General features: G+C 39.7%; 1 protein-coding gene and 1 long non-coding RNA gene across 3 annotated transcripts; one reads left to right on the forward strand and one right to left on the reverse strand.

Moving 5' to 3' along the window:
* The first annotated feature begins 379 nt into the window (after window positions 1-379).
* Window positions 380-2,508, forward strand: LOC145123568 (uncharacterized). Of its 2 annotated transcripts, none has more exons than XM_079058779.1 (5): window positions 380-700; window positions 843-930; window positions 1,034-1,110; window positions 1,290-1,382; window positions 2,202-2,508. In XM_079058779.1, exons 1-5 carry the CDS (start codon window positions 593-595, stop codon window positions 2,352-2,354), a joined length of 519 nt encoding a protein of 172 aa, XP_078914905.1. In that variant the 5' UTR covers window positions 380-592; the 3' UTR covers window positions 2,355-2,508. The 2 variants fall into 2 exon arrangements, with proteins under 2 accessions (XP_078914905.1, XP_078914906.1); XM_079058780.1 differs by having other exon boundaries at window positions 381-700; window positions 1,290-1,349.
* Window positions 2,509-4,380: 1,872 nt separating this feature from the next.
* Window positions 4,381-9,940, reverse strand: LOC145125827 (uncharacterized). Its single transcript, XR_013716163.1, has 3 exons — window positions 9,206-9,940; window positions 8,648-8,748; window positions 4,381-4,470 (listed from the first exon to the last, which is right to left on the reverse strand). It is a non-coding gene; the product is annotated as an uncharacterized LOC145125827 (long non-coding RNA).
* Window positions 9,941-24,077: the final 14,137 nt, after the last annotated feature.

Genomic DNA, 24,077 nt, shown 5'->3' on the forward strand with positions numbered 1-24,077 from the left:
AAGGATCGAGATATACATACAAAATCAACTATTACAATTTTAATCGATCACACTCATTCATATTGATCATAATGGTTAAACTCAGTTGAAACATATTAATTGTTCATCATAAAACACAACAACCATATAACAATTTATTCTCTGTTTGCATAAAAAAAAAAAGCATTTATACACACAAGCATCGACCATTACGAATTTAATCGATAAGTGGTTCATTTACTACAAAACATTTATTCTTCATTACCCACCAAGTTATACCTACTTGAAAAACAAAATACACAAGACCTAAAAAGTCAAATTCCACAAAGTGTAGGGTCTAAAATAATAATAACTCTATAGCCCGGATGATTTCGGGCCCAAGTGAATCTTTTCCTTCTTTTTCCCCAAATATCTCAAGCATTTACATCTAATCCTCCCTCTGTCTCAAGAACTCGATATCAGTTTCTCCATCTTGAAAAGATATATGGTGATTGAGGGTGTAAGCAAACTGCTGTTACGATTTCGACATAAATAAGAACTGTGGTTCTCCTGGATTCTCCCTCCCCCAAATCTTTCCATCGTTCCTGAGATTAGTAGTGGAAGAGAAGGAATCATGGATGAGGGAAAATCCATGGACGGATCTTGCTATTACTCTGTTCTCGGAATCCGGAAGGAAGCGTCATCCTCTGAGATTCGATCTGCGTATCGCAAGCTCTCTCTGGTTAATTCATATTCTCTTTTCCTCCTTTCAATTCTCGAATTATCAATAAATTTTGATTTATTTCGCAAAATCTGATTGCATCATTTGTCACTAGACATTCAAATCGTAATGCTGATATCGCTTGATTTTGTTCGTTTATTAGGAATGGCATCCGGACAAGTGGGCAAAAACTCCGTCGCTCGCCGGAGATGCTAACCGGAAGTTTCAGAAAATCCAGGAGGCTTATTCAGGTGATGTTTATTTACTACCACTGTTTGATTCAACTCCATTTTTCTGCGATCCTATTTGTTGATTTCGATTGAATGTTAATACATCTTACAATTTTTATGCCAGTGTTATCGGATCAAACAAAAAGGTCGATTTACGACGCCGGAGCTCTTGATTTACTCGACGACATCGATGACAAAGAAGTAAGAAACACATTCAAAATATCTAGATATTTTTATCCGATGCATAATATTATATTATTTTCCAAATTATCACGAGAATTGAAACGCTGCCGTTTCGTTCGGTCAACGTGAAAATGTTCTACACTTTTTTGATTCGAATTGCACCCATAGAGGCTGAAGGTTATGAATTTACGTTTCAGGGCATGGGAGATTTTTTGCATGATTTGATGAAGATGATGGACCAAAACGCTGGGGCTGAGGTAACAACTGCGGATCTTCCCCTAGGTTTGAGGGTAAAATGGTCTTTACATACACTTGATTTATACATAGGGTTAGGGTTAAGTATAAGAAAATAAAGATATTAATTTGTGTACAGTTTTTGTTAAAATATTATGTTTTTGAAAATCAATATGATTATAGTAGCATCATTTAAAGCAAATATAAAGATTGATTGTTTTATAGTTGGTTTTATAATGACTGGATAAATATTTTAGAAAAAAAAATGATGTGATATGAAGAAATAAACATAAAATGTCATTATATAATAAACAAATTATTTGTAATAGGTTTGACCTTTTATATTATTTTTTGCAATTAGACTTAGGGTTGTAAATGAACCGAACGAACACGAACGGGGGCTTGTTCATGTTCGTTCATTTAAGTTAGCCGAACAAATGAACGAACACGAACGGATAAACGAACGAGTTTTCTTGTCCATGTTCGCTCGTTTAATAATTTACATTGTTCATGTTCGTTCGTTTATGTTCGTGAACAAGTTAAACGAACGAACATAAACGAACCTAATTGAACACATATGAACATAAATGAACATATAATATAGTAATGTAATCAAACACGATTAAGCATATATGAACATAAAATGAACTTATATGAACGGACATAAACGAACAACATAAACGAACGTTCACGAACATAATTGAACGAACGAGACCATTGTTCATGTTCGTTCATTTAACTAAACGAGCAAGAATTTATGTTCGTGTTCGTTCATTTATTATATAAACGAACTTCCCGCCGAACGGTTCATGAACAGTTCGCTGAACGTTCAGTTTGTTTACAGCCCTAATTAGACTAATTGTGGAGAAAATCAGGTGGAAAGTCTAGAGGATTTGCAAAAGACGTTTGTGGAGATGTTCGGTGACGATTTGAGGGAGTTCATGGAGAACCAAGATCAAACGGCGAGGAAGAGGCCACGTGTATCAATGGAGAAAACCAACATGCCAAGAACCAGGGCTTGCCGCTAGAGTCGTATTGTATCTTTTTTAGGTCTGACGTCATTTCAGTTAAATATTAAGGGCAGTTTGGTAAATGTCATGATTTGGACATGGAATCTTTTGATGTTGTTACCTTTTAGAACAAAAATCACATTCACCTTCCCAATCAACTTCTCTTTTGCAATTTTCAGATTTTAAAAATAAAATCCTGTTATCCTGATCACATCTTAGGATTAGACCAGGATTGTAAGTTTTGTTTGATTTGATTCCGTATATCTACTTTTTTATTATTTAGTTAAAATTTTAATTTTATAAACCTTAGAAAATTCATTATTATGTTTATAAATCTCATTTAGAACTTTAAAATTGTCTATTCCCGAGAATCAAACATTGCAAATTGCATAAACCTAACAGAGCATCACAACTTTATGCATTCATCTCAAATAAGGGGAAACATCACGACAAACAAATTAGTTCCTCTATGATATTTGTCTTTAGTTGTATATGGTGACGGTGATTATGTGTCATGTTATGTTTAAGATGCTTTAGTCCTAATTCTTGAGGTTTCCATTTATAAAGAATTATGATTGCTGTGTAACAAGCTTAGTGGGTTCCCTGTCCATGCCTTAATTAACAAAAGTTACAAACACACAAATACAACTTGTTTGCAAATTTGGAGTCTATTTCATTTTGTCTGTCCTCCATATCCAGATCTTATTTATATCCCGATCTTATCTTATGATCACGATCTTGTAAAACGTAAAACATGTTGGATCTTGATGGCTTGCAAAACAATAATCAAAGCACAATGGAACCATGATAAAATCGTTCAGCCTTGGATATATTTGCATCGAAGTTACTGCAACATAATTAAACTATAAGAATGAGGGATCGATTGTAACGTCCTAAATTTCAAACAAAATTCTTTTTAAAAACACTAGATGTGTGTCCGCGCAAAGCTGCGACGATAAATAATTTTTTTGGCGAATAGTTTCTTACGTTAGATTTTATTATAGTTATTATATAATACAAAATTGCCACTTTTAATTAAAATATTTATGTTTATATCTTTATAATGTTGTAAACTGTGTGTATTGAAACGAAATAGAGTACATGTATATATACAGGAGGATACTAACTGAGGAAGAGATATACTCTCCTATACATACGCTAAGACTATTGACTATTGACTATAGACTTTGACTAGATACACATTTATACACATGTATATATTCTAATGCTATTACCCCCCCCCCCCCCCCCGACAAGCTCAAGAGCAGGTCGAACTTGAAGCTTGGAACGTAGAAACAAAATTCTATCCTTGCCCAGTGGTTTAGTGAATATGTCTGCAAGCTGATCATCGGAAGCAACATGACAGATCTTAAGCTGGCCAGCTTCTGCTTGTTCTCTGATGAAATGAAAATTCAAGGCAATGTGTTTAGAGCGTGTACTAATTACCGGATTTTTAGTCATAAAAATTGCTCCAACATTGTCACAGATCAGTAGTGGAGGTGTTGTAATGGGTACATGAAGACCTGTGATGAGTTGCTTTAGCCACATTAATTCTGTTGTAGTGTAGATCAAGGATCTGTATTCAGCCTCTGTGCTGGAACGGGCAACAACACGTTATTTGTGAGAGGTCCAACTTATGAGATTGGAACCGTGGAAAATAGCAAAGTCATATTGAGATCGGTTGTCATCAAGGTCAGAATTCCACCCGGAATCAGAAAACGCATGAAGACCTTTTGCATTGGTTGGGGAAAAATGCAAACAGTAATGAAGTGTTCCATTTATGTCACACCCCCGGTCGAGGCGGCGGAATACGCCGGGCTGTACGACTTAGTTCATGGATCCCAAGCAAATTGAATATACATCACAAGTTACAACAATAACAACATAGCTGTCACACCCCCAAACCCAGGATGGCGGAAACGTCCGGGGGTGGAGGACTTCATGTATAGTATCATAACAACAATTGTAATAGTAATTCAAGCAAACCCAACCAACATATATATAACTGAAAAAGTTACATCATTGTATGAATTACATGTTTACGAATCAATTACAATATGTTGACAAAATATGAAATAGTAGACGCCTTAGCGTCCCATCCTCAAATGCACTTGGTTACCTGTTTAATGATTTCCTGAGAATACAAGTTGTTTAAAAAAATGTCAACACAAAGGTTGGTGAGTTCATAAGCTTTTGTTTAGTATTATTAAAAGCCTTTCGTTTATAAAACTATTATTTGTTTTAGAAAATCCAATATTTTCCTTAAAATGTATATGTAGTCTTAAATCCAAAGACCGAAATGTATAAGTAACTTTTCTTACTTATAATAAATAATGCAAGTTTAAATCGACATAAACTCGTTTGATTTTAGTGAAATCCCCGTAAATTCTATGTTTGTTAATACCACATGTGAGTTATTATAACCATGCTATGACCTAGTTGGCCTGAAACGACGTTCTTCAGGCGTTGGAAATGTTATGACATTTGTCACCCCAGACCTGTCGGTCTAGCTGTTGCATGCAGCTAAGGTGTGGGTTTGTCAGACCCAATATAGATCTATACACAAGTATCACGCTCTCCCTCGAGGAGACTCTGGTTATAATATAGGACTTATTTGTAAATTGAATCGAATGTCTCACAGAAGTCATTAACGAATTTACGTGTAGTGTAATGAAAACTTGGTACCGTATGGCCGTACCTTGCTTAATGAAAATATCCTTTGTATAAATGTACCCTTTTTAAATGTATGTGTTATGTAATGTTTCATAAAGTCATTAACGGAATTACGTGTTATGAAAACTTGGTACCGTATGGCCGTACCTTGCTTAATGAAAATATCATTTGTATAAATGTACCCTTTTTAAATGTATGTATTATGTAATGTATCATAAACTATACCTATTATAGTTTATCAACCAAGGGTAGTACGTAGTAATGTATGCAAACTATATTCAAAATAGTTTATTAAATGTTTGAATGTATCGGTTGTACTTTGATTATAATCACTTGTTATTCTTTATATTTTATATGTCCAAATCCATTTGTAAACTGATGTGTGTCTAAATATTAAGATAAAATGTCATATATTGCAATAACATATAATCACATAAAGATATACACCTTGCTCAACATGTTACAAGGTGAAATGAAATTGACAGCAACTTTTTGTTGTATACAGTTTCTGTTACTGTTCTTAGAAAATTTATAGAAAAATCATCAAAGCTCTAAATCCAAATCCGCAAATTCTGAGAGTTTGGAATATGAGTCTAGTTTGTTCGTAAATTTTATCATGATTTTTAGTGATCTCTAACAGAGGTGAAAATGTTCATAATCACAGACTGGTCCGGGTTTGCCTCTGAAATGATAGACAGTTTTGTAAAAATCACCATAAATTGTAGAAAAATCATATGGAGATGTGCAAGTAGCCATTTTAAAGCTAAGAGTTTGAACTACTTGCACCTGGAACAGTTTTGAAAACTAAAATATTTAAGTTGACCAAAACAGTCCGTGATCGAAGTTCATCTTTTCTGATGTAATCTGATAGAAAAAGTTTAATTGCGTTCTTGATGATTTTACTTGTATTCCCCCCTTAAAACTTAAGAAAAACATGTAAATGTAGGGGTATGAACTCACCCTATGTGGTTTCAGTAGATGAAAGTGAGAGAGAGGAAGTGTTCAACCCAAGAACACTAAGAAGATGCCTTGATGATTCGAGAATCTAACATCGAATAAGATGGAATTTGTGTAAGATATCAATGATTTGAGTAGAATGGAGTGTAATAATTATATGAATGATGAAGATACTTACTAATTGAAGAAAGAAATCCCTGGAGAAAGCCTTGAAGGTCTTGAAGTTGAGAGAAAAGATGAGAGAATTTTGGAGAGTGTTCTTTGGTTGCTAAGTGTAGAATGAAAGAAGTTAATGAGAATGAGGAGAGATGACCAATTCTCCAGCTCTTAGAACGTGGGAAGAGCTGGAGATTGGGTGTAAAGGTCCACTAAGGTGACAAGGGGTAGTGGGAAAGAGTGGCTAATCATAGAGTGAGGTGGTGGTGGTTTGCTTTTGTCATAAAATAAGGAAAAGCAAATATTCCCTCAATAATTAGCCCAACCACCAATTCTTTTAATACATTTTTATAAAAACCCTGGAGATTTATATATTTTGGGGCCTTAGTTTATAAAATAAAGTTTTGGGTGAAAATCCCACGTTAAAATAATGAAAAACGGAGTTAGAACGAAGTCGTAGTCGAAAAACCGGTAAAAAGGGGCCGTCTGCGAGACCTCTCGTATGGGCTGTCTGAGAGGCTTCTCATGCGAGGCTTCTGTCCTGAGAGGCTTCTAATGAGAGGCTTCGGTCCTGAGAGGCTTCTCATGAGAGGCTTCGGTCCTGAGAGGCTTCGGTCCTGAGAGGCTTCTCATGAGAGTTTTCGCTTCTAATAGGAGGGTTTTGGTTCCTTAAGGTTATTTTACCCGTTTTTACCCCGTTTCAAGTGGTTTTTGACCCGGTTAAGGGTCGGGATGACCCAAATGATTACAAAAAGTTAAAGTAACTTTTGAGAGAGATTCGGGAGAGATTTGGGAGAGATTTTAATAGAGAGAGATTGAGTGAAAGAGATTGAGAGAGGTTTCGTTTGTGATTTTTTTGAGTGTCCGGCTTCGCAACGCAAGGTTCGTAAACCCCGTTAAACCGTGTTTTAGTGTCGTACACACTCCCGATGAGTGTGCAATAATGTTTTATCGTTTTGGTTCAGTGTTTACTGCATTTGAGACTTAGGAAATTCAACACACGAACTTTCCAAATGATGATTTCTCATTAAAATAGCGAATTGTATAGTGATTACATAACATAAACCCTAACATACAAGGGTTATTGGAGTTGACCGGTTTGGCTTGTTGACTTTGTTTGACTTTGACTTGACCGAAATTTGACGGTTGTGACAATAGCAGTTACATTCAAGTTTGAAGTTCGTATACAAGGTTCATACATAAATAGGTTCATAAATTCGCCTTAACAAGTAAGCCGACATAACAAAAACTAAATGAGACTAGATTGCCCGAAAATCCATGAACAAATCTTTTGTTAAAGGCTGGTTCACTGATCTCCTGAGAATACATGTGATTTGAAGGTTCAACACAAGGTTGGTGAGAGTTACAGGTTTTCTGCTAACCGCAGTAATGATACTTTATAAGTCTAGAAAGTATTTCTTTTGTGGTTAAAACCATGCTTGATAAAGAAAGAAATCATAAGTAAATTTGTGATTGAAATGTTTGTTAAAGAGATAAACACTAAGTAAATTCATACTTAAAATGTTTGAATAATAGATAAACCTTAAGTAATCTATACTAAAAATGCTTGATAAAGAGTTAAAACCATAAGTAAATCCATACTTAAAATGTTTGGTAAATAGATAAACCATAAGTAATCATACTGATAATGCTTGATTAAGAGTTAAACCATAAGTAAATCCATACTTAAAATGCTTGAGAAAGAGTTAAACCATAAGTAAATTCATACTTAAAATGTTTGGTAAATAGATAAACCATAAGTAATCCATACTGATAATGTTTGATAAGCAGAGAAACCGAATCCGTGGTTTCTAGTTAAAGAGTCTAGTTAATGCCTATAGTGAGTCCTATAACCGAGCTATGTGACCCGTTATAATCCATGCACAACGCTTCATTAGACGTCGTAGTTATACTAAAGATAATTATCACCCGCTTCGATTGATTAGTCGAGGTTGTAGCTAGCAACCGCAGGTGGGGTGTCAACCCGTATAGATCTATACATGCATATCTTGCTCCGATGATTAACGGTTATAGTTTAAATGGGAATACTAAGTGGTTAAACTTAGGTAATGAATAATGTCTCACTATAGAGGCCATTAACTAGATTATACGGTAAAGTTTCACTATAAAATCAGAGTAAGTTTGATAAATCCGTAAAAATGTATGTCACTCGCTTAAATAGATAAAATGTTTCTTCACATGCATGAATGATTTCCAAGATATAATTGTTATAATTTGTACATATATAATTAATAAATATGTTTGTACATGCTCGAAGCAAGTGAAAAAAAAATTATGCACAAGACTAATAATATTTTTAAAACGCATGTATATCGTAAAGAAATCGGTTTATAATACATTATTTTGACAATAATAAGTATTAAAACTAGATATATGTTTTATATGTGTATTCCATAGCCGATATATAAATTTAACATGTTTATAAATACATTTCATAACCGGAAAATATATTTATATATATTTCACATGTATAATAAAACATAAAAAGGGGCCGTAACACTCACCCTTGAAGCGTGAACGAGTCTCGAAGGTGAAATTTGTTGCGAAAGTCGTTTTGTGGTGTTTCGTGCTCTTAAAACGAATCATCGGTTCTATATAATTTTACCTAATAACCAAAAAGGTAGTTTTTGTATTAATTATTAAGTATAGGGTGGTATTTATTAAAATAAATAAAGTTTAGGGGTTGATTTTTCCAAAATCATACTCCAGGGACTGATTTTGCAACTTATTCTCAAAACCAGGGGCTGAATGTGCATATTTCGGAATACTTTTAGTTTCAGGACGAAAACTGTTAAGGTTTTCGGAGGGAAGGACTATTCTTGGTCATTTTAATGGCAGTTTGACTTAAATGGAAATTTAATTCCCATGAGGGGCTATATTCGTGAAATCAGCATTCTTTAGGGCTATATTTGATTAAATGGAATCAAGGTTTGTACAGTGTCGTCTTTACACCATAACTTCATTTGCAGTAAAACAATTACAAAACTAAACTGATCCTTGCTTGATCGAGAAATAGAGCACGAACGGAACAAACTTAAGGTAAGGGTGGTGATGATCGATACCTTCCGCAGTGACAATACAATAGTGGTGGCCGGTCGGACTTCCATCATAGCAACAGCAAGTGGAGCGGCAAGAATCATGATGGCAGCAGTGGTGGTGGGAGGGTCCGGCTTTGGCCGGAGATCATGAGGAGGGGAGGGTATTGGTCTCCGGCGACCCTTGGGGTCGTTTTATTGTCGCATGTAGCGTCAATTTGAAGAGAGGAGGAGGGAGCGACTGGTTCGGTGAAAAGGATATAAAGTGGGCTCGGCTGTGGTGGTCGACGAACAAGATTAAGAGGGACAGCTTCCCTCCGGCGAGTCATCTTGTGGGTCCATTCCTCGTTGTCAGCAGCCACTTCAATCGACAGTAGCAATGTTTGGTTGTTCCGATTGACAGAAAAAAAGAAACTGCTGCCTCTTGCGTTTACATCGGAAGAACACCACCTCCGGTGGTGTTTTTGGCTCTGACAAAGGAGAAAAGAGAGAAGGGAAGAGCAGATCAACACAAAAATTTCAGAGGAGGTGTTTGGGTGGATTTTCTTGACCAAAACAATGGCTAAATTGATGGAGTTGTGGTGGTTTTATGGAGGATGTTCAAACCGGGAATCTCTATTCATAACCAAGGATTCGAGATATCAGATAAGGAATGGAAAGCGACCGATCAATTAATAAAAGGGTAACATTTGATGGATTATGACCATCAGCTTTCTAATATTCGCTGAGCTTTCAATTGCCAAAGAGAGAAAGAGTTCAGAGCCATCTGCATCTGCATCTGCGTCTGATAGAGGAGGAAGAGGATATAAATTTTCGGGTTTGGCACCAATGGGCCCTGATGTTCGACATTCTAACCCCATTTACCCTAATCTCATATATCTTTACTAACAAGGTTTCAGAAAGTTGCAAGTCTCCCCCTAGACATATATTTATTCAAGATAAATCGATTGATATAATAAAGTCTCCGACATTACTTTTATTTTATTTTCATTATTGTTGTTATTATTATTATTACTTATCAAAGTATAAAATCCCATTAAGTCTTAAAACGGATATCGTTTCACGTGTCAAATTCTCGATGTCAGTGTTAGTGCCTCAACGCTTTCAGAATTCTTATCTGAGGTCTGCAAATGCTTCAATGGATCGATAAGGTTTATGAAATCAGATAAAATCAGTGTTATATTGGTTTGGTTTTTTTTTTTTTTTTAATTTTACTTTAAAACGGCCATATCTGTTGCATACGAACTCCGTTTTGGACGTTCTTTACATATCCGCGATCAGGGAAACATTTATTACGAGTCTATAATATTTTCTTTGTTCACAGATGCTTAATACAAAATTTCAGTTTTTCAGTCGTTAACTAGAGTTACAGTTTGTGCTTTATGTTTCGTTCGACATTCTCCATAATCTAAGATAAGATACCATTTCCTATCTTATTGTATTTGAAATGACATTACATTTTTACCATAATATGAATTAAAATTCGATCCGTCGAGATACGAAAAGGTTCACGGTGATCTGTCCGTTTACAGATTCAACCCTAAATTCCGGGATGTCACAATTTAGATAGCGTAGAATTCGCTTTACTGCTTGCCAATGATTATTTTTTGGACAGTGCATGAATTGACAAACACGATTCATGGAGTAGGCGATATCCGGTCTTGTAATAGTAGCATATTGTAGAGAACCAACAGTTTGGCGATAAAGTTCAGGATCATGAAAAAGATCTCCAGCTTTAGTAAGACGTTTATATGGATCAGCGGGAGTAGATATTGGAGATGACAGAGACATATTGCAGTGATTGAGAATATCTTTAATGTAGGACTGTTGTGAGAGGGTAAGACCGGATTTTGACTTTTGAATCTGTAAGCCAAGAAAGAAGTTCAAATCTCCAAGATCCTTGAGAGAGAACATCTGATTTAAATATGTGATGAACTGGTTTCGTTTTACATCATCAGTACCTATAACAATTAAGTCATCAACATATACTAAGACATATATAGTGGCTTTTGGTGTAATATGAACAAATAGAGAAGTATCTGATTGACATGCTCGAAACCCATGTGTGACTAGATAGCCTTTAAGCTTATTTAACCAAGCTCTTGGAGCTTGTTTAAGTCCGAGATTGATCCTCAAAACCTTTTGGTTGCTTCATGTACACCTCTTCAGATAAGTCCCCATTTAAGAATGCATTGTTGATGTCTATTTGTCGAATTCTCCAGCCGCTAGAAAGGGCAATAGAGAGAACTAATCTGATGGTTGTGGGTTTGATAACAGGGCTGAATGTGTCAAAGAAATCAAGCCCTGCCTCTTGACTGAAACCTTGTGCCACTAGTCGTGCCTTGTGTCTTGCATTTGTCCCATCAAAATTTTTCTTTACTCTGTAGATCCACTTACAACCAACAACATTAGAATTAGTGGGACTTTCAACAAGGGACCAGGTACGATTTTTCATGAGAGCCTCATACTCTGCTTTCATCGCATCTTGCCAGCATTTGTGCTTAATTGCTTGAGAAAAATTATATGCTTCGATGGCAGAGGGGGGTGAAATAGTGGTATGAAACAGCTTAGGTTTAAGCGAATTTGTACGAGCCCTAACTACCATGGGATGCTGAGTTGTGTCAGAAGGACGAAAAAAGGATGGGATGGCACGAGTTGGAGAAGATATAGTAGAAGAAACTGCGGAAGGAGAAGGAACAACAGAAGTCGTCGATGTCTGGTTTGGTGGAGTGATAGGGTTTTGAGATGAGTTAGGATGTAGGCTTTGGATGATTAGGATGTTGAGAGAAGTAGGAGGAGAAATAGGTGGAGGTGTAGATGGGCTGATGTTAATAACAGGAGGTGGGCTTGGTATATGAGCAACAATGTTTGGCAAAGAGTCCGTATTAGAAGAAGTGGGCTCAGTTTGAGTAGGTGATGAAGGCACGTATGGAAAGACATCTTCATCAAAAATTACATGTCTGGAGATGTATATTTTTGATGTTGGTGGATGATAATAGATGTACCCTTTGTGGGAAGCACTATATCCCAAAAAAATGCACGGTTTAAAACGAAAATCTATTTTGTGAGGATTATAGGGACGTAAATATGGATAACACAAGCAGCCAAACGTTTTTAAAAAATCATAATCTAGATTTTTTTTATACAAGCGTTGGTATGGGGAGTCGTAGTTTAAGATAGGGGTAATAGTTCGATTATTTAGATAAGTGGCAGTTTTGAAAGCATGTTCCCAAAAAACATGAGGAAGAGAGGATTGTGCTAACAAGGTGAGACCTTTTTCCACAATGATTCGATTCTGTCTTTCAATGGCCCCATTTTGTTCTTGTATATAAGAGCAGGAGACTCGATGCATGATACCATGAGACTTGAGGAAGGTAGAGACATTACGATACTCTCCCTCCCCCCCCCCCCCCCCCCCCAATCACTTTGTAGGCTTTTTATATCACATGAAAACTGAGTTTTGCCCATTTGACGAAATTGTAAAAAGGTTGAGTAAACTTGCGATTTGTGGGAAAGGAAATAAACCCATATAATTTTAGAACAATCATCTATAAACAAGACAAAATATCGATTGCCATTCATTGAGAAAACTGGAGCAGGTCCCCAAACATCAGAGTAAACTAATTCAAAATGTTTTAAAGAAGTTACATGTGAAACTGGAATATGCAACCTATGAATTTTTCCTAATTGACAAGAGTCACAAACATTAGGAAAGTTATTCGCTGAAACATGAAGATTAAAGGTAGAAACTAATCGAAGAAGAAGTTGTTCGTGTGGGTGAGCCAGCCTCTTGTTCCATCCATTGAGAGAGACTCGAGTGTTATTGAAAGCTTTTGGTGAAGAACGAAAACTGTGACATGGTAATCGATATAAACCTTCCTTTTTATCCCCTTGGAGAAGTGTTTGACCCTGAAATGTCTTAACAGAACAAGATTTAGGCCAAAACTCCATGTAAACATCATTATCATCAGTTAGTTTGGACACACTAAGAATATTTTTAGTGAGTTCAGGAACAATTAGCACAGTTGGCAATTTGAGATTAGGAAAAGAAGAAGATCCAACATGAGAAATATGTAAATTTTTACCATTTCCTACTTGAAGTTTTTCATTCCCAGTGTACGCATCTACAATGTTAAGCTTTGAGATATCGGGAGAGACATGATCAGTCGCCCCAGTGTCAAAGTACCACGAAGGATCAATGACTGCCGAGGGACTGTGTTGCTATGTCAAGTGAGCTTGACGTGGGTTATGATGGGTTTTGAGCATCCTAACACTCTTATGGTGTACATACAACCCTAGAAACCTTGGATTTATGTTTTACTATGAATACATGCAAATTTGTTTTTCCAAGGTTCATAACCTATCTAGCATGGCATGGGGTACTTTTAACATAAAAGCTAGAATAATTACATACCTTTTCAATAGTGAGTTGATTCCTTGGAGTTTGAGAGCCAAGCACCAATAATGTGGATGCCTCAAAGTGAAATCACAAATCACCACAAACTTGGAAAAACTATGAGAGTGTATGTTTGCTTCTAGAAATCGGCCACCTTCTTGTACACACACAACTAGTGTCATTTCAAGCATCATAAGCTCCTTTATATAATGTGGAGGATTAGGGTTACATCCATGTAAACCCTAATACCCATGACTCTTCCTTTCCAAGGATCCATGGGTTAAAAGCTCCATGGACTATCCATGGACTCCCATGCATGCCAAGCCCATTCCAAATGAGTATTAGCCCACACTTATATAAATACAAGAGCCCATATTTAATTAGTCACCATTTTGATCACCAAATTAATTCTAAATTAATTTATGATCAATACTAATTAAATAATATGATTTCATATTAATATATTATAACTTATAATATATTAACAAATCATAAACATACAATTCTCAAAGGTTTAACCATACAAATAGTTCGGGTGAAGTGCAACCCAAATGGACCATGTCGGGTCGGGTCAAGTACATACCAAATAAAGTTATGGACTTATACACCTTATCCAACAGTCTCCCACTTGGATAAGTCTAATAACTATATTTGCCTATATTACTTCAGGAACCAGCCGGAAAAATACATGGAACAACGTCGTACTTATTGTCCAGCAGTTTGTTTCCCGATTTCTGATTTGTTTGACATAGAACTAAATTGAACACATCAATTAGGTTCTGATCGTGCCCGGTACATAGGTCAAAACAAAATCATCGAGGGGCCCAGATATCGCTTCTAATCCTCCAAGGACTAGAAGGAACAGATAAACTTCGACTCATATACTTGTTCTACTACTTGTTGAATTATACACAAAGGCACGTTTTATAACATCAAGTTACTGATGCGTTTTCGTGCAATCAATGCACAACCAACTCATAGGCAACAACTCATATCTCTAGGTTTGAAGACTTATATGATATTACCGTCTCACGATCACTCGAGATAAATTCCATGAAGTGATGCAAGTGAGCGTGGGTTTATTCCAATACTCAAAACTTATGAGCACTCATGAATGTTGTAGCAACCATGGCTATGGCTAAACGCCTTTAGTCATCTACAAGCCCAATTCATGACAGTCTTAATTCATACCTACTTCCGACGTATGACCGACTGTGGAAGTTTGAATAAAGTAATTTATTCTGGAAGTCAAAACATGCAAAGCTGAAACAATAGTAAATAATTGACAAAAGACAGTAACCCCTTACTCATAAATAAACACACCTTTTATTCATCATCAAATGTCGATTACATTTTACAAGTTTCAGAAATAGCTATCTAATCTGTAAAGCTAATATCATCCTTCAGCCCAATGCGTCTTGCATGCTGTAAATGCCTAACCCTCGTCAGTCCCTTCATGAGGGTATCTGCATGATTCTCTTATGATGATACCCTCTTTGCCACGAGGAGTCCTTATTCTATCTTACGTCTTATGAAGTGATATTTTCTGTCAATGTGCTTGGATCTGCCATGATCTCTCGGTTCCTTGGCTAAGGCAACCGCACTATTGCTGTCACAGAAAATCTCCATAGGCTCCTTAATAGCTGGTACAACTCCAAGGTCTCCGATGAAGTTCTTCAGCCATATCTCCTCCTTTGCCGCTTCACTCGCTGCTATGTACTCTGATTCAAAAGTCTAATCAGCTACCGTCTCCTACTTGGAACTCTTCCAAGTGATTTCCCCTCCATTTAGAGTAAAGACCCAACCTGACTGTGAGCGGAAGTTATCCCTATCAGTCTGAAACCTAGCATCACTATACCCTACTACTCTCAAGTCATCACTCCCACCAAGGGTAAGGATCCAATCCTTAGTCCTCCGTAGGTACTTGAGAATATTCTTTACCGTAGTCCAGTGAGCCTTGATAGGGTTTCCCTGATATCTGCTGACCATGCTCAAAGCGAAGGCCACATTAGGGCGGGTACAAGTCATAGCATACATGATCGAGCCAACAGCGGAAACATATGGTAATCGACTCATCTCAGCTATCTCAGCCTCTGTACTCGGGCTCTGAGCTTTGCTCAGTTTGGCATTGCTTTGGATCGGTAATTCTCCTGTCTTGGAATTCTGCATGTTGAACCATTTCAACACCTTATCCAAGTAGGTACTCTGACTAAGTCTGTAACATCCCGTTTAAAATATAATAATTAAATAATAAACCCGGAACCCCGAGAAGCAATTATTAATATTATATGTTGTTATAGTTCAAATCAGATAATAATAAATGGAGTGTTGGTTTCAGGGTGACAAATGATATACTTTTGATTTCCGAGGGTTAAAGATGTGAGTTTTGGATGGGTTCGTAAATAATTATGAAGGCAGGGACTATTGGGTAATTATTGGGACTTAATATAAAGAGATGATGGAAGTTAAGGGCTAAATGGTAAATTTCAAACTCAAATTGTAAAGGGTTTTGAAGGCAGGGGTTAAAAAGGGAAATTAAGGAGTTGTTTTGTAAGGAAAAAGACAAGGAGGGACGAGTTGTGTCAATATGGGATGAAGCTTTATGTGTATCGGGTATTTAGCGTAACTTCTTAACCTAACCCTAAGAGATGAATTAGCCGACACCCCCCACTCCCTCTTCATCCATCCAGCCGCCACCCTCCTCTCCTTCCTCCATTCTCTATTCGTCCTATCCATTGCCGCCATGTCCAGACGTCGTGTTCGAGTCAACCGACGGTGCAACCATCGACATAGAAGACCGAAATTGAGGGTGATGTCAGTCCCCAAGCGTTGCTGTTTCGTCACTGCCGTTGGCGACCGCCGCTGCCGGACCCTGCCATCGTGTTGTTGCCGCTGTTGTAGTTACCGGCGAGAGGAGAAGCCGTGAGTCGGAGCTGATTGATAAGGAGGTTCTATGGCTGTTATTCTATCGGAGAAGGCGACTCCTCCTCTTCCCTTCACTGTTGTGGTTCTGATGACCTAAACCGCAGCCTTTAGCCGCCGAGGTGGTCGCTTGGGATATCGTCGTCGTCGTCACGCACCACCAAGTGGTGGTTGCGACCTAATTCCGAGGAAAATCTCGTCGGGGCGTGCTGTTGTTCGGCTGAAAACCAAAGGAGATCATCGCCACCACCGTGAGGTGGTGGTTGTCGTTCTAAAGCGTTGCGGTCGCCGCCGTGGGCCACCGGGAGAGTGGCTGGGGTGCATCTCACATATCGGAAGCAAGAAAGGGATGGGTACGTTTTGTTCGTTGGTGTGGTGTGTGTGTGCAGTCTAGTTGGCTGGAAAACCGGGAATCCGCCGCCACCACCGTGAGGTGGTGGCTGCCGCCGTGCATATGTATTTTAGTGAGTGTGTGAGTGTGTGAATTTGGTATTTTGCATTGTAAATTGTAACAATATCGGAATAATGAGAAAGAAAAGTCTAAACCGCCACCGTAAGGTGGTGGTTGCCGCCTCCTGCCGCCACCGGCCGCCGTGTCGGGTGGCGGTGTGCTTACCTTGCTGTGTTTGATTCGTATGGGATGCATGAAACCCTAATGGGCCCAATGAAGCCCTAATGGGCCCAAGAAAACCCTAATTGATCTAATAAAACCCTAATGGGCCCAATGGGGCCCAAAGTGACCTAAAAGCCCAACTGATTGATTAATGGACTAGTATTGGGTAGAAAACCCTAATTAGGGTTTGGAAAACCCTAATGGCTTAAAACCCTAATTTCGGGAATTGATCGGGACACGCACGAAAATTATTTAACAACCTAAAATAGTAATTAACAATTATTGTAAATTAACCGAAGATAATATTGGACTTAACGGATTAAGTCCTTAATGGATTAAGCCTAATGGGTTAAGTGAGAAACACTTAACCCTAATCATCATTTCATGTGAAAACCCTAATTTCACTTGGGCCTTGAGTTGGGCCTTTCTAGTGGGCTTTGGTAATTGCACTATTAATGGGCTTTCCAGGAATAAGTAAATGGACTAAATAATTGTATGGGTTTGAGGATAAGGCCCATGTGAGAGTCTTGGGCCCAATTTGGAAAATTGGGCCATATGTTGGGCTTTGGCCCATTACTTGACTGTTGGGCCTTTGGAGTGTGAGTTGGACCTTAGGCTTGGAACCCAATTATTAATTGGGTGTTGTTTGATGTTGACAGCTCGGGAATCTGTCAACCAGCAGCTGGAGTTTTATCTGCAGGACTTCAGCAGTGCCAGGTGAGTTACCCTCACTATATCAACAGGGTCTAAGGCACCAAGACCGGCCCTTTAGATTGTTATTCTGGGTATCGTATGCTTGTATGATGTTATGATCTGTTAGATCAGTATCCTGGTATATAGGATGTCGTATGTTATGATCTGTTAGATCAGTATCCTGGTACATAGGATGTTGTATGTTATCATGATCTGTTAGATCGGTATCCTGATAGATAGGATGTTGCATGCTGCTATGATATGTTAGACTGGTATCCTGGTAGATAGGATGTTGTTATGCTATTATGATCAGTTAGATCAGTATCCTGGTATATAGGATGATGCTATGATTGATGATCTGTTTGATTGGCATGACTGTTATATATATACAAGTGTTATATTTATGTACACATGTTTGTTGATTTGGGGTTGGGTTGAGGCAATCCTGCTTTGTGTTGAAGGCCAACATACCCAGGGCGGTCCGGATAAACTGAAGGCCCTGTAAAGGGATTCAGTCAGACCGAAGGCCCTGCGAGCGGTCCGGATAGGCTGTAGGCCCTGTGAGGCGGTCCAGACGTGCCGAAGGCTCGGAGAACAGTCCAGATAGACTGAAGGCCTGTAAGGCGGTCCAGTCAAGCTGACAGCTCATTATGCATGTTGTTCTGAATTGGTATACGTTATGGATATATTTGTATGGTGTTGGTATTTTGGGGGAACTCACTAAGCTTTGTGCTTACGGTTTCAATTTATTGTTTCAGGTGCTTCAGATGACTCGACAAGGCGAAGGCGTGATCGTACACATCCTCGTGTTTTGGACGTATGGTCTCTGGGAAACTATGATAATAAACCATTTTGAAAATACAAGTGTAATACTTATTGGTTTTGAAATGTTTTAAAAAGTTTTAAATTGGCTTGAATTTTATGGATGTTAAAAGTTGGTATCAGAGCCTTGGTTTAAGTGAATTGGAGGAACATTCGTGTGAATCCAGTCTCAAATCAAGGAAAGGTTTTCGAAATGATTTCTAAAATGGTTTTCAAAATAAGTAAAGGAGGATGCAGGGTGTACGATCAGCCGGAGCCAGTAAGTAGACCCCAAAATACCATACAGTTATTTGATTATGTGATATATTAGAACAACATGCTAGTACTAGGCTAAGGATCTTCAGGAATTGCATGATAGAATTGCCTGATTACATGATGTCTGCTAGCCTAGGGTTTTCCTTATATGAGATTGACATCATTATAGTAGTTACTTGTGTATGCATCACGGCTGTATATAATTAAGATCTTATAGCCTGAGAATGTTTGATTTGGCCTTATGTTATATTCTTATTGATTAGGGCTTAGGGTAGGATCGAATATTCAAAAGTCTATGGGGTCCAGCGTTATGTATGGCTAGCATACACTAGTGCTGCAGGGGTTGATGGAAGTTTCATGGATGGGTGGGTAGTGAGAGGCCGGGAGACCAGTGATGAGATGTCTAGCATTCATCTAGAGTGAGGATTTATCGCTCGCTATGTATATGTATATTGTAAGGTGTTGTGGTGATACTTGAGACAAATATAGGTAGGTGTGGAAGGTAGTATGGGCCCGTACTACTGAAAGCACAGGACCCATACGTGTATCAAGGAAGTCGCAACCCCTACGGTTGGGTTGGAGTCGGTTCCCATGATTATGGTATGGATTATTCGAGACGTTTCGAGACCGGATCCGGATCAGGATCGAGAGCTGGCAGCCAGGATAGGCCAGTATTGTCAGAGAATCGTGTCAGGAGGGGATCATCCGGGAGTAGGTGATCGAGATAGTTCGGGGACAGATTCCGGAGATGATTGGGTCTTTTAAGACCGTCATGGTTGAGTATTTCGACGGGCGCTATGCAGCCATTGCCGAGACGGTTGCCGCGGCAGCTTTAACAGCTGTAACGACGGCAAAGGGAGGAGCTGGTCGAGCTTCCTAGTTCTGGGACATATTCTGATGAGCAGAGGGCTGCAATTATGTGGGATCAGGGAGATGTTCTGTACTCGTTATGTTCCGCGAATTGAGCGGGAGAGGCTAACAACATGAGTTTCTAGATGTGAGGCTTCGGGGGTTTTGCTCGACGCCGAAATGAGAGTCGCGGGAACTCTGTAAGGGAGTGATGATTATGTTCAGCTGGGGTTTTGCAGTTGGAAGTGGAATGGTTAATTGATGGATTGGACTGTCGTTTTATAGGGAAAGGATTGTGCCCTTCCAGTTTTCCGAGCTCGAAGGAGTGAGCAGGCTTGTGACCCCAGGATCAGGTTGTATTCTTGCTCGGGGTCAGTTGGTTGAAGGGATTGGCGATATTATTTCAGCGTCGTTGAGCACAGGTGGGTCGATGTGGCATAAGTATTTTGTGATGTCCGGTTTGCCTTAGATCTCTTGTATCGGACGGTAAGAGTTTATTGTGCAACCTATCGCACTTTTAGGGATTATAGATTATGTCTTGGGAGTAGTTTGCAGCCCGGTATAGAACAAAGGTTATTTCAGCTACTACAGTTCAGTTGTGGATGATCGAGCTGGTGAGCGAATCAGGGTGCGAGACCATAAATGATATTAATTCTACAGTCGAGGGCGGGAGATTTGTTGGCGCACTTTGGAGAAGAAGAGTATTATATGCGAGGTCTGAGAACGGGGTCCCACAGGATGGTTATTCAGCATTGTCAGAATGCAGTGGTTTTAGTAACCGTTATTGATTGGCGAAGGAAAGCGCCAAGGGAAGTATCTCATTGTTGAGACGTTAGTTGGAGCATCTATCTTTGGACTTCAAGATTTGGGTGTGGGATCATTCGAGCATTAGGGACTGCTGGTTCCCTGGGATCCCGTAAGTATTCTTTTAGTTATTAGAAGTGTGTGATCACTTGTGATTGGCTGGTAATGGAGCACTAGTTGGTGAGAGTTGGATGTGATCAGATCGATCGTTGGAAAGTGAGAAGGATCGGGAATTCTCCAAATTATCATGTATTATGAAGACTTAGTCAAAGTTAAGTGGGAGAGAATCGTCTCGAGGTGCAGAAGCAGGAGCAATGTTGAAAAGGGATAAGTCTCGCATCGTTGTCAGGAAGGAAGACAACCCAAGTGGTTGTTTGGTTTGTGGGTGGTGAATTGGGAGTTCGGTAAAACTCCCGAGCATGTGTATAACGTCTTCTTGGTGCATGATAGCAGAAGTCGGGAAACCAGGTTGGAGTTCTAGTCATGAATTGAGTTCAGTTCGACTATTCGGTCGAGGGTGTGCTCGACTCTGAGGGTTTTGGATGGATAGATTGTGGGTTTTGTTAGCTGCTAGGGCTCGGCAGTACATTCAGCACGGGTGTGCGGGTTATTAATGTATGTGGTAGACACGCGGGTCAGGGAACAGACCAAGAATTTCCGAGAGGGTGGACGATCGACATGAGGCCTAGGGGTAGGCCGGGGTTAGAGTCCATGAAATGGATCAGGAGTTCGGAACCCTAAGTGGGTGAGAACAGTATGCATGGGAAAGATCACCAGGGGGTGGTCCAAGGAGATGCTCAACAGTTTAGAGTGGTCCGGATGACTGAAGGCCTGGTGAGGCGGTCCAGTCATGCTGAAGACTCTGTATGTGTTTGTAGATTTATGTGCGGTATTGAGTATGTTGCTATGCTATATCAATCAGTAGGCCTGTTCCCAAGTATTGAACATGTTACTGGAGTAGGTTGAAGACTCCGGTGTATTTTGGTTTGATCGAAAGTAATTTCTAGAAATCGGATAGAGTACAGAGGATCTTGGTGATCTCATCAGTTCAAAGTGTCTCATAGGATTAATCTGTTTGGATCGGGTAATACTCCAGTTGGGGACTGGGAGTAAATCTGAATGGGTATCCTTTGGTTTTAGGAAGGCTTGGGATTAGAATGTTCTGTCGTTCAGGTTCTGGGAACCGTATTAGACCTGGTTAAGCTAGTGATAAGACTGTAGGAACGCCACTACAGTTATGAGACCAAGGAAGTAATGAATTGCTTAAGGTTGTGTGTAATGTAAGGCTACCATTGGTCGTGTAGCAACCGCTTTTAGTCGTGGATTTGGTAATGACTGGATTTGATGCGTGGATCCGATTGGTAGGATCAGGAGGTTGTTAGAGTCGCAGTGGCATGATAACTAGTGGCAACCAGTTCCAGAGAAGGATTTCGTACGGAAGCCGTGTGAGGAAACCATGTGGGAGTCCTTTAGCTCCGCAACCGGGCCGGGACTCGGTTTGTCAGATGATTGATGAACGAGTTGTGACCAGGGAGGTCTCGATAGATTTTGGAAAGCAGCCATGTGGCGGCATACTGCTTCAGGCAGATCAGTGTTCATCCATTCTCCGTGTTTTGGACGGTATTGACAAATTGGGTCTTCAGGTGTATGAGAGATATCTAGATGTTGGAACCCCTGATATCAGAAGTTGAATAGTTAGATGAGGGACAAGCAGACTGGGCTCAACAATAATGATTTGGTATGAGAGGTTTTTCAGGAAGCCAGACCATCTCGAGACTTCAGATTTCGGATCAAGTAATGTGATCATATGGCAAGGAATTCGTTTATTTTCGGGTTTTAGAACCCTGCGAGAGTTGGTTCGGTTGCCCTGGAAAGGCTAGGGTTATGCTCGGGATTGTAGTTCAGGTTGTCGGGCGTGTAAGGAATGATAAGAAACGATTTCGAGGACGAAATCAAATTTAAGTGGGGGAGAGTTAACATCCCGTTTAAAATATAATAATTAAATATTAAACCCGGAACCCCGAGAAGCAATTATTAATATTATATGTTGTTATAGTTCAAATCAGATAATAATAAATGGAGTGTTGGTTTCGGGGTGACAAAAGATATACTTTTGATTTCCGAGGGTTAAAGATGTGAGTTTTGGATGGGTTCGTAAATAATTATGAAGGCAGGGACTATTGGGTAATTGTTGGGACTTAATATAAAGAGATGATGGAAGTTAAGGGCTAAATGGTAAATTTCGGACTCAAATTGTAAAGGGTTTTGAAGGCAGGGGTTAAAAAGGGAAATTAAGGAGTTGTTTTGTAAGGAAAAAGAGAAGGAGGGACGAGTTGTGTCAATATGGGATGAAGCTTTATGTGTATCGGGTATTTAGCGTAACTTCTTAACCTAACCCTAAGAGATGAAGCAGCCGACACCCCCCACTCCCTCTTCATCCATCCAGCCGCCACCCTCATCTCCTTCCTCCATTCTCTTGTCGTCCTATCCGTTGCCGCCGTGTCCAGACGTCGTGTTCGAGTCAACCGACGGTGCAACCATCGACATAGAAGACCGATATTGAGGGTGATGTCAGTCCCCAAGCGTTGTTGTTTCGTCACTGCCGTTGGCGACCGCCGCTGCCGGACCCTGCCATCGTGTTGTTGCCGCTGTTGTAGTTACCGGCGAGAGGAGAAGCCGTGAGTCGGAGCTGATTGATAAGGAGGTTCTATGGCTGTTATTCTATCGGAGAAGGCGACTCCTCCTCTTCCCTTCACTGTTGTGGTTCCGATGACCTAAACCGCAGCCTTTAGCCGCCGAGGTGGTCGCTTGGGATATCGTCGTCGTCGTTACGCACCACCAAGTGGTGGTTGCGACTTGATTCCAAGGAAAATCTCGTCGGGGCGTGCTGTTGTTCGGCTGAAAACCAAAGGAGATCATCGCCACCACCGTGAGGTGGTGGCTGTCGTTCTAAAGCGTTGCGGTCGCCGCCGTGGGCCACCGGGAGAGTGGCTGGGGTGCATCTCACATATCGGAAGCAAGAAAGGGATGGGTACGTTTTGTTCGTTGGTGTGGTGTGTGTGTGCAGTCTAGTTGGCTGGAAAACCGGGAATCCGCCGCCACCACCGTGAGGTGGTGGCTGCCGCCGTGCATATGTATTTTAGTGAGTGTGTGAGTGTGTGAATTTGGTATTTTGCATTGTAAATTGTAACAATATCGGAATAATGAGAAAGAAAAGTCTAAACCGCCACCGTAAGGTGGTGGTTGCCGCCTCCTGCCGCCACCGGCCGCCGTGTCGGGTGGCGGTGTGCTTACCTTGCTGTGTTTGATTCGTATGGGATGCATGAAACCCTAGTGGGCCCAATGAAGCCCTAATGGGCCCAAGAAAACCCTAATTGATCTAATAAAACCCTAATGGGCCCAATGGGGCCCAAAGTGACCTAAAAGCCCAACTGATTGATTAATGGACTAGTATTGGGTAGAAAACCCTAATTAGGGTTTGGAAAACCCTAATGGCTTAAAACCCTAATTTCGGGAATTGATCGGGACACGCACGAAAATTATTT

This window comes from Lactuca virosa, chromosome 7 (assembly GCF_052849685.1).
Source record: "Lactuca virosa cultivar CGN04683 chromosome 7, Lactuca_virosa_CGN04683_v6, whole genome shotgun sequence".
In the NCBI taxonomy this organism is placed as follows: domain Eukaryota; kingdom Viridiplantae; phylum Streptophyta; class Magnoliopsida; order Asterales; family Asteraceae; genus Lactuca; species Lactuca virosa.

What these genes read in the sequence shown, in the direction of transcription:
- LOC145123568 (XM_079058779.1), top strand. Translation starts at nt 593, where the DNA reads ATGGATGAGGGAAAATCCATGGACGGATCTTGCTATTACTCTGTTCTC. An exon ending in CGTATCGCAAGCTCTCTCTG is followed by an intron (nt 701 to 842) that starts GTTAATTCATAT and finishes TTCGTTTATTAG; the next exon opens with GAATGGCATCCGGACAAGTG. An exon ending in AATCCAGGAGGCTTATTCAG is followed by an intron (nt 931 to 1,033) that starts GTGATGTTTATT and finishes TTTTTATGCCAG; the next exon opens with TGTTATCGGATCAAACAAAA.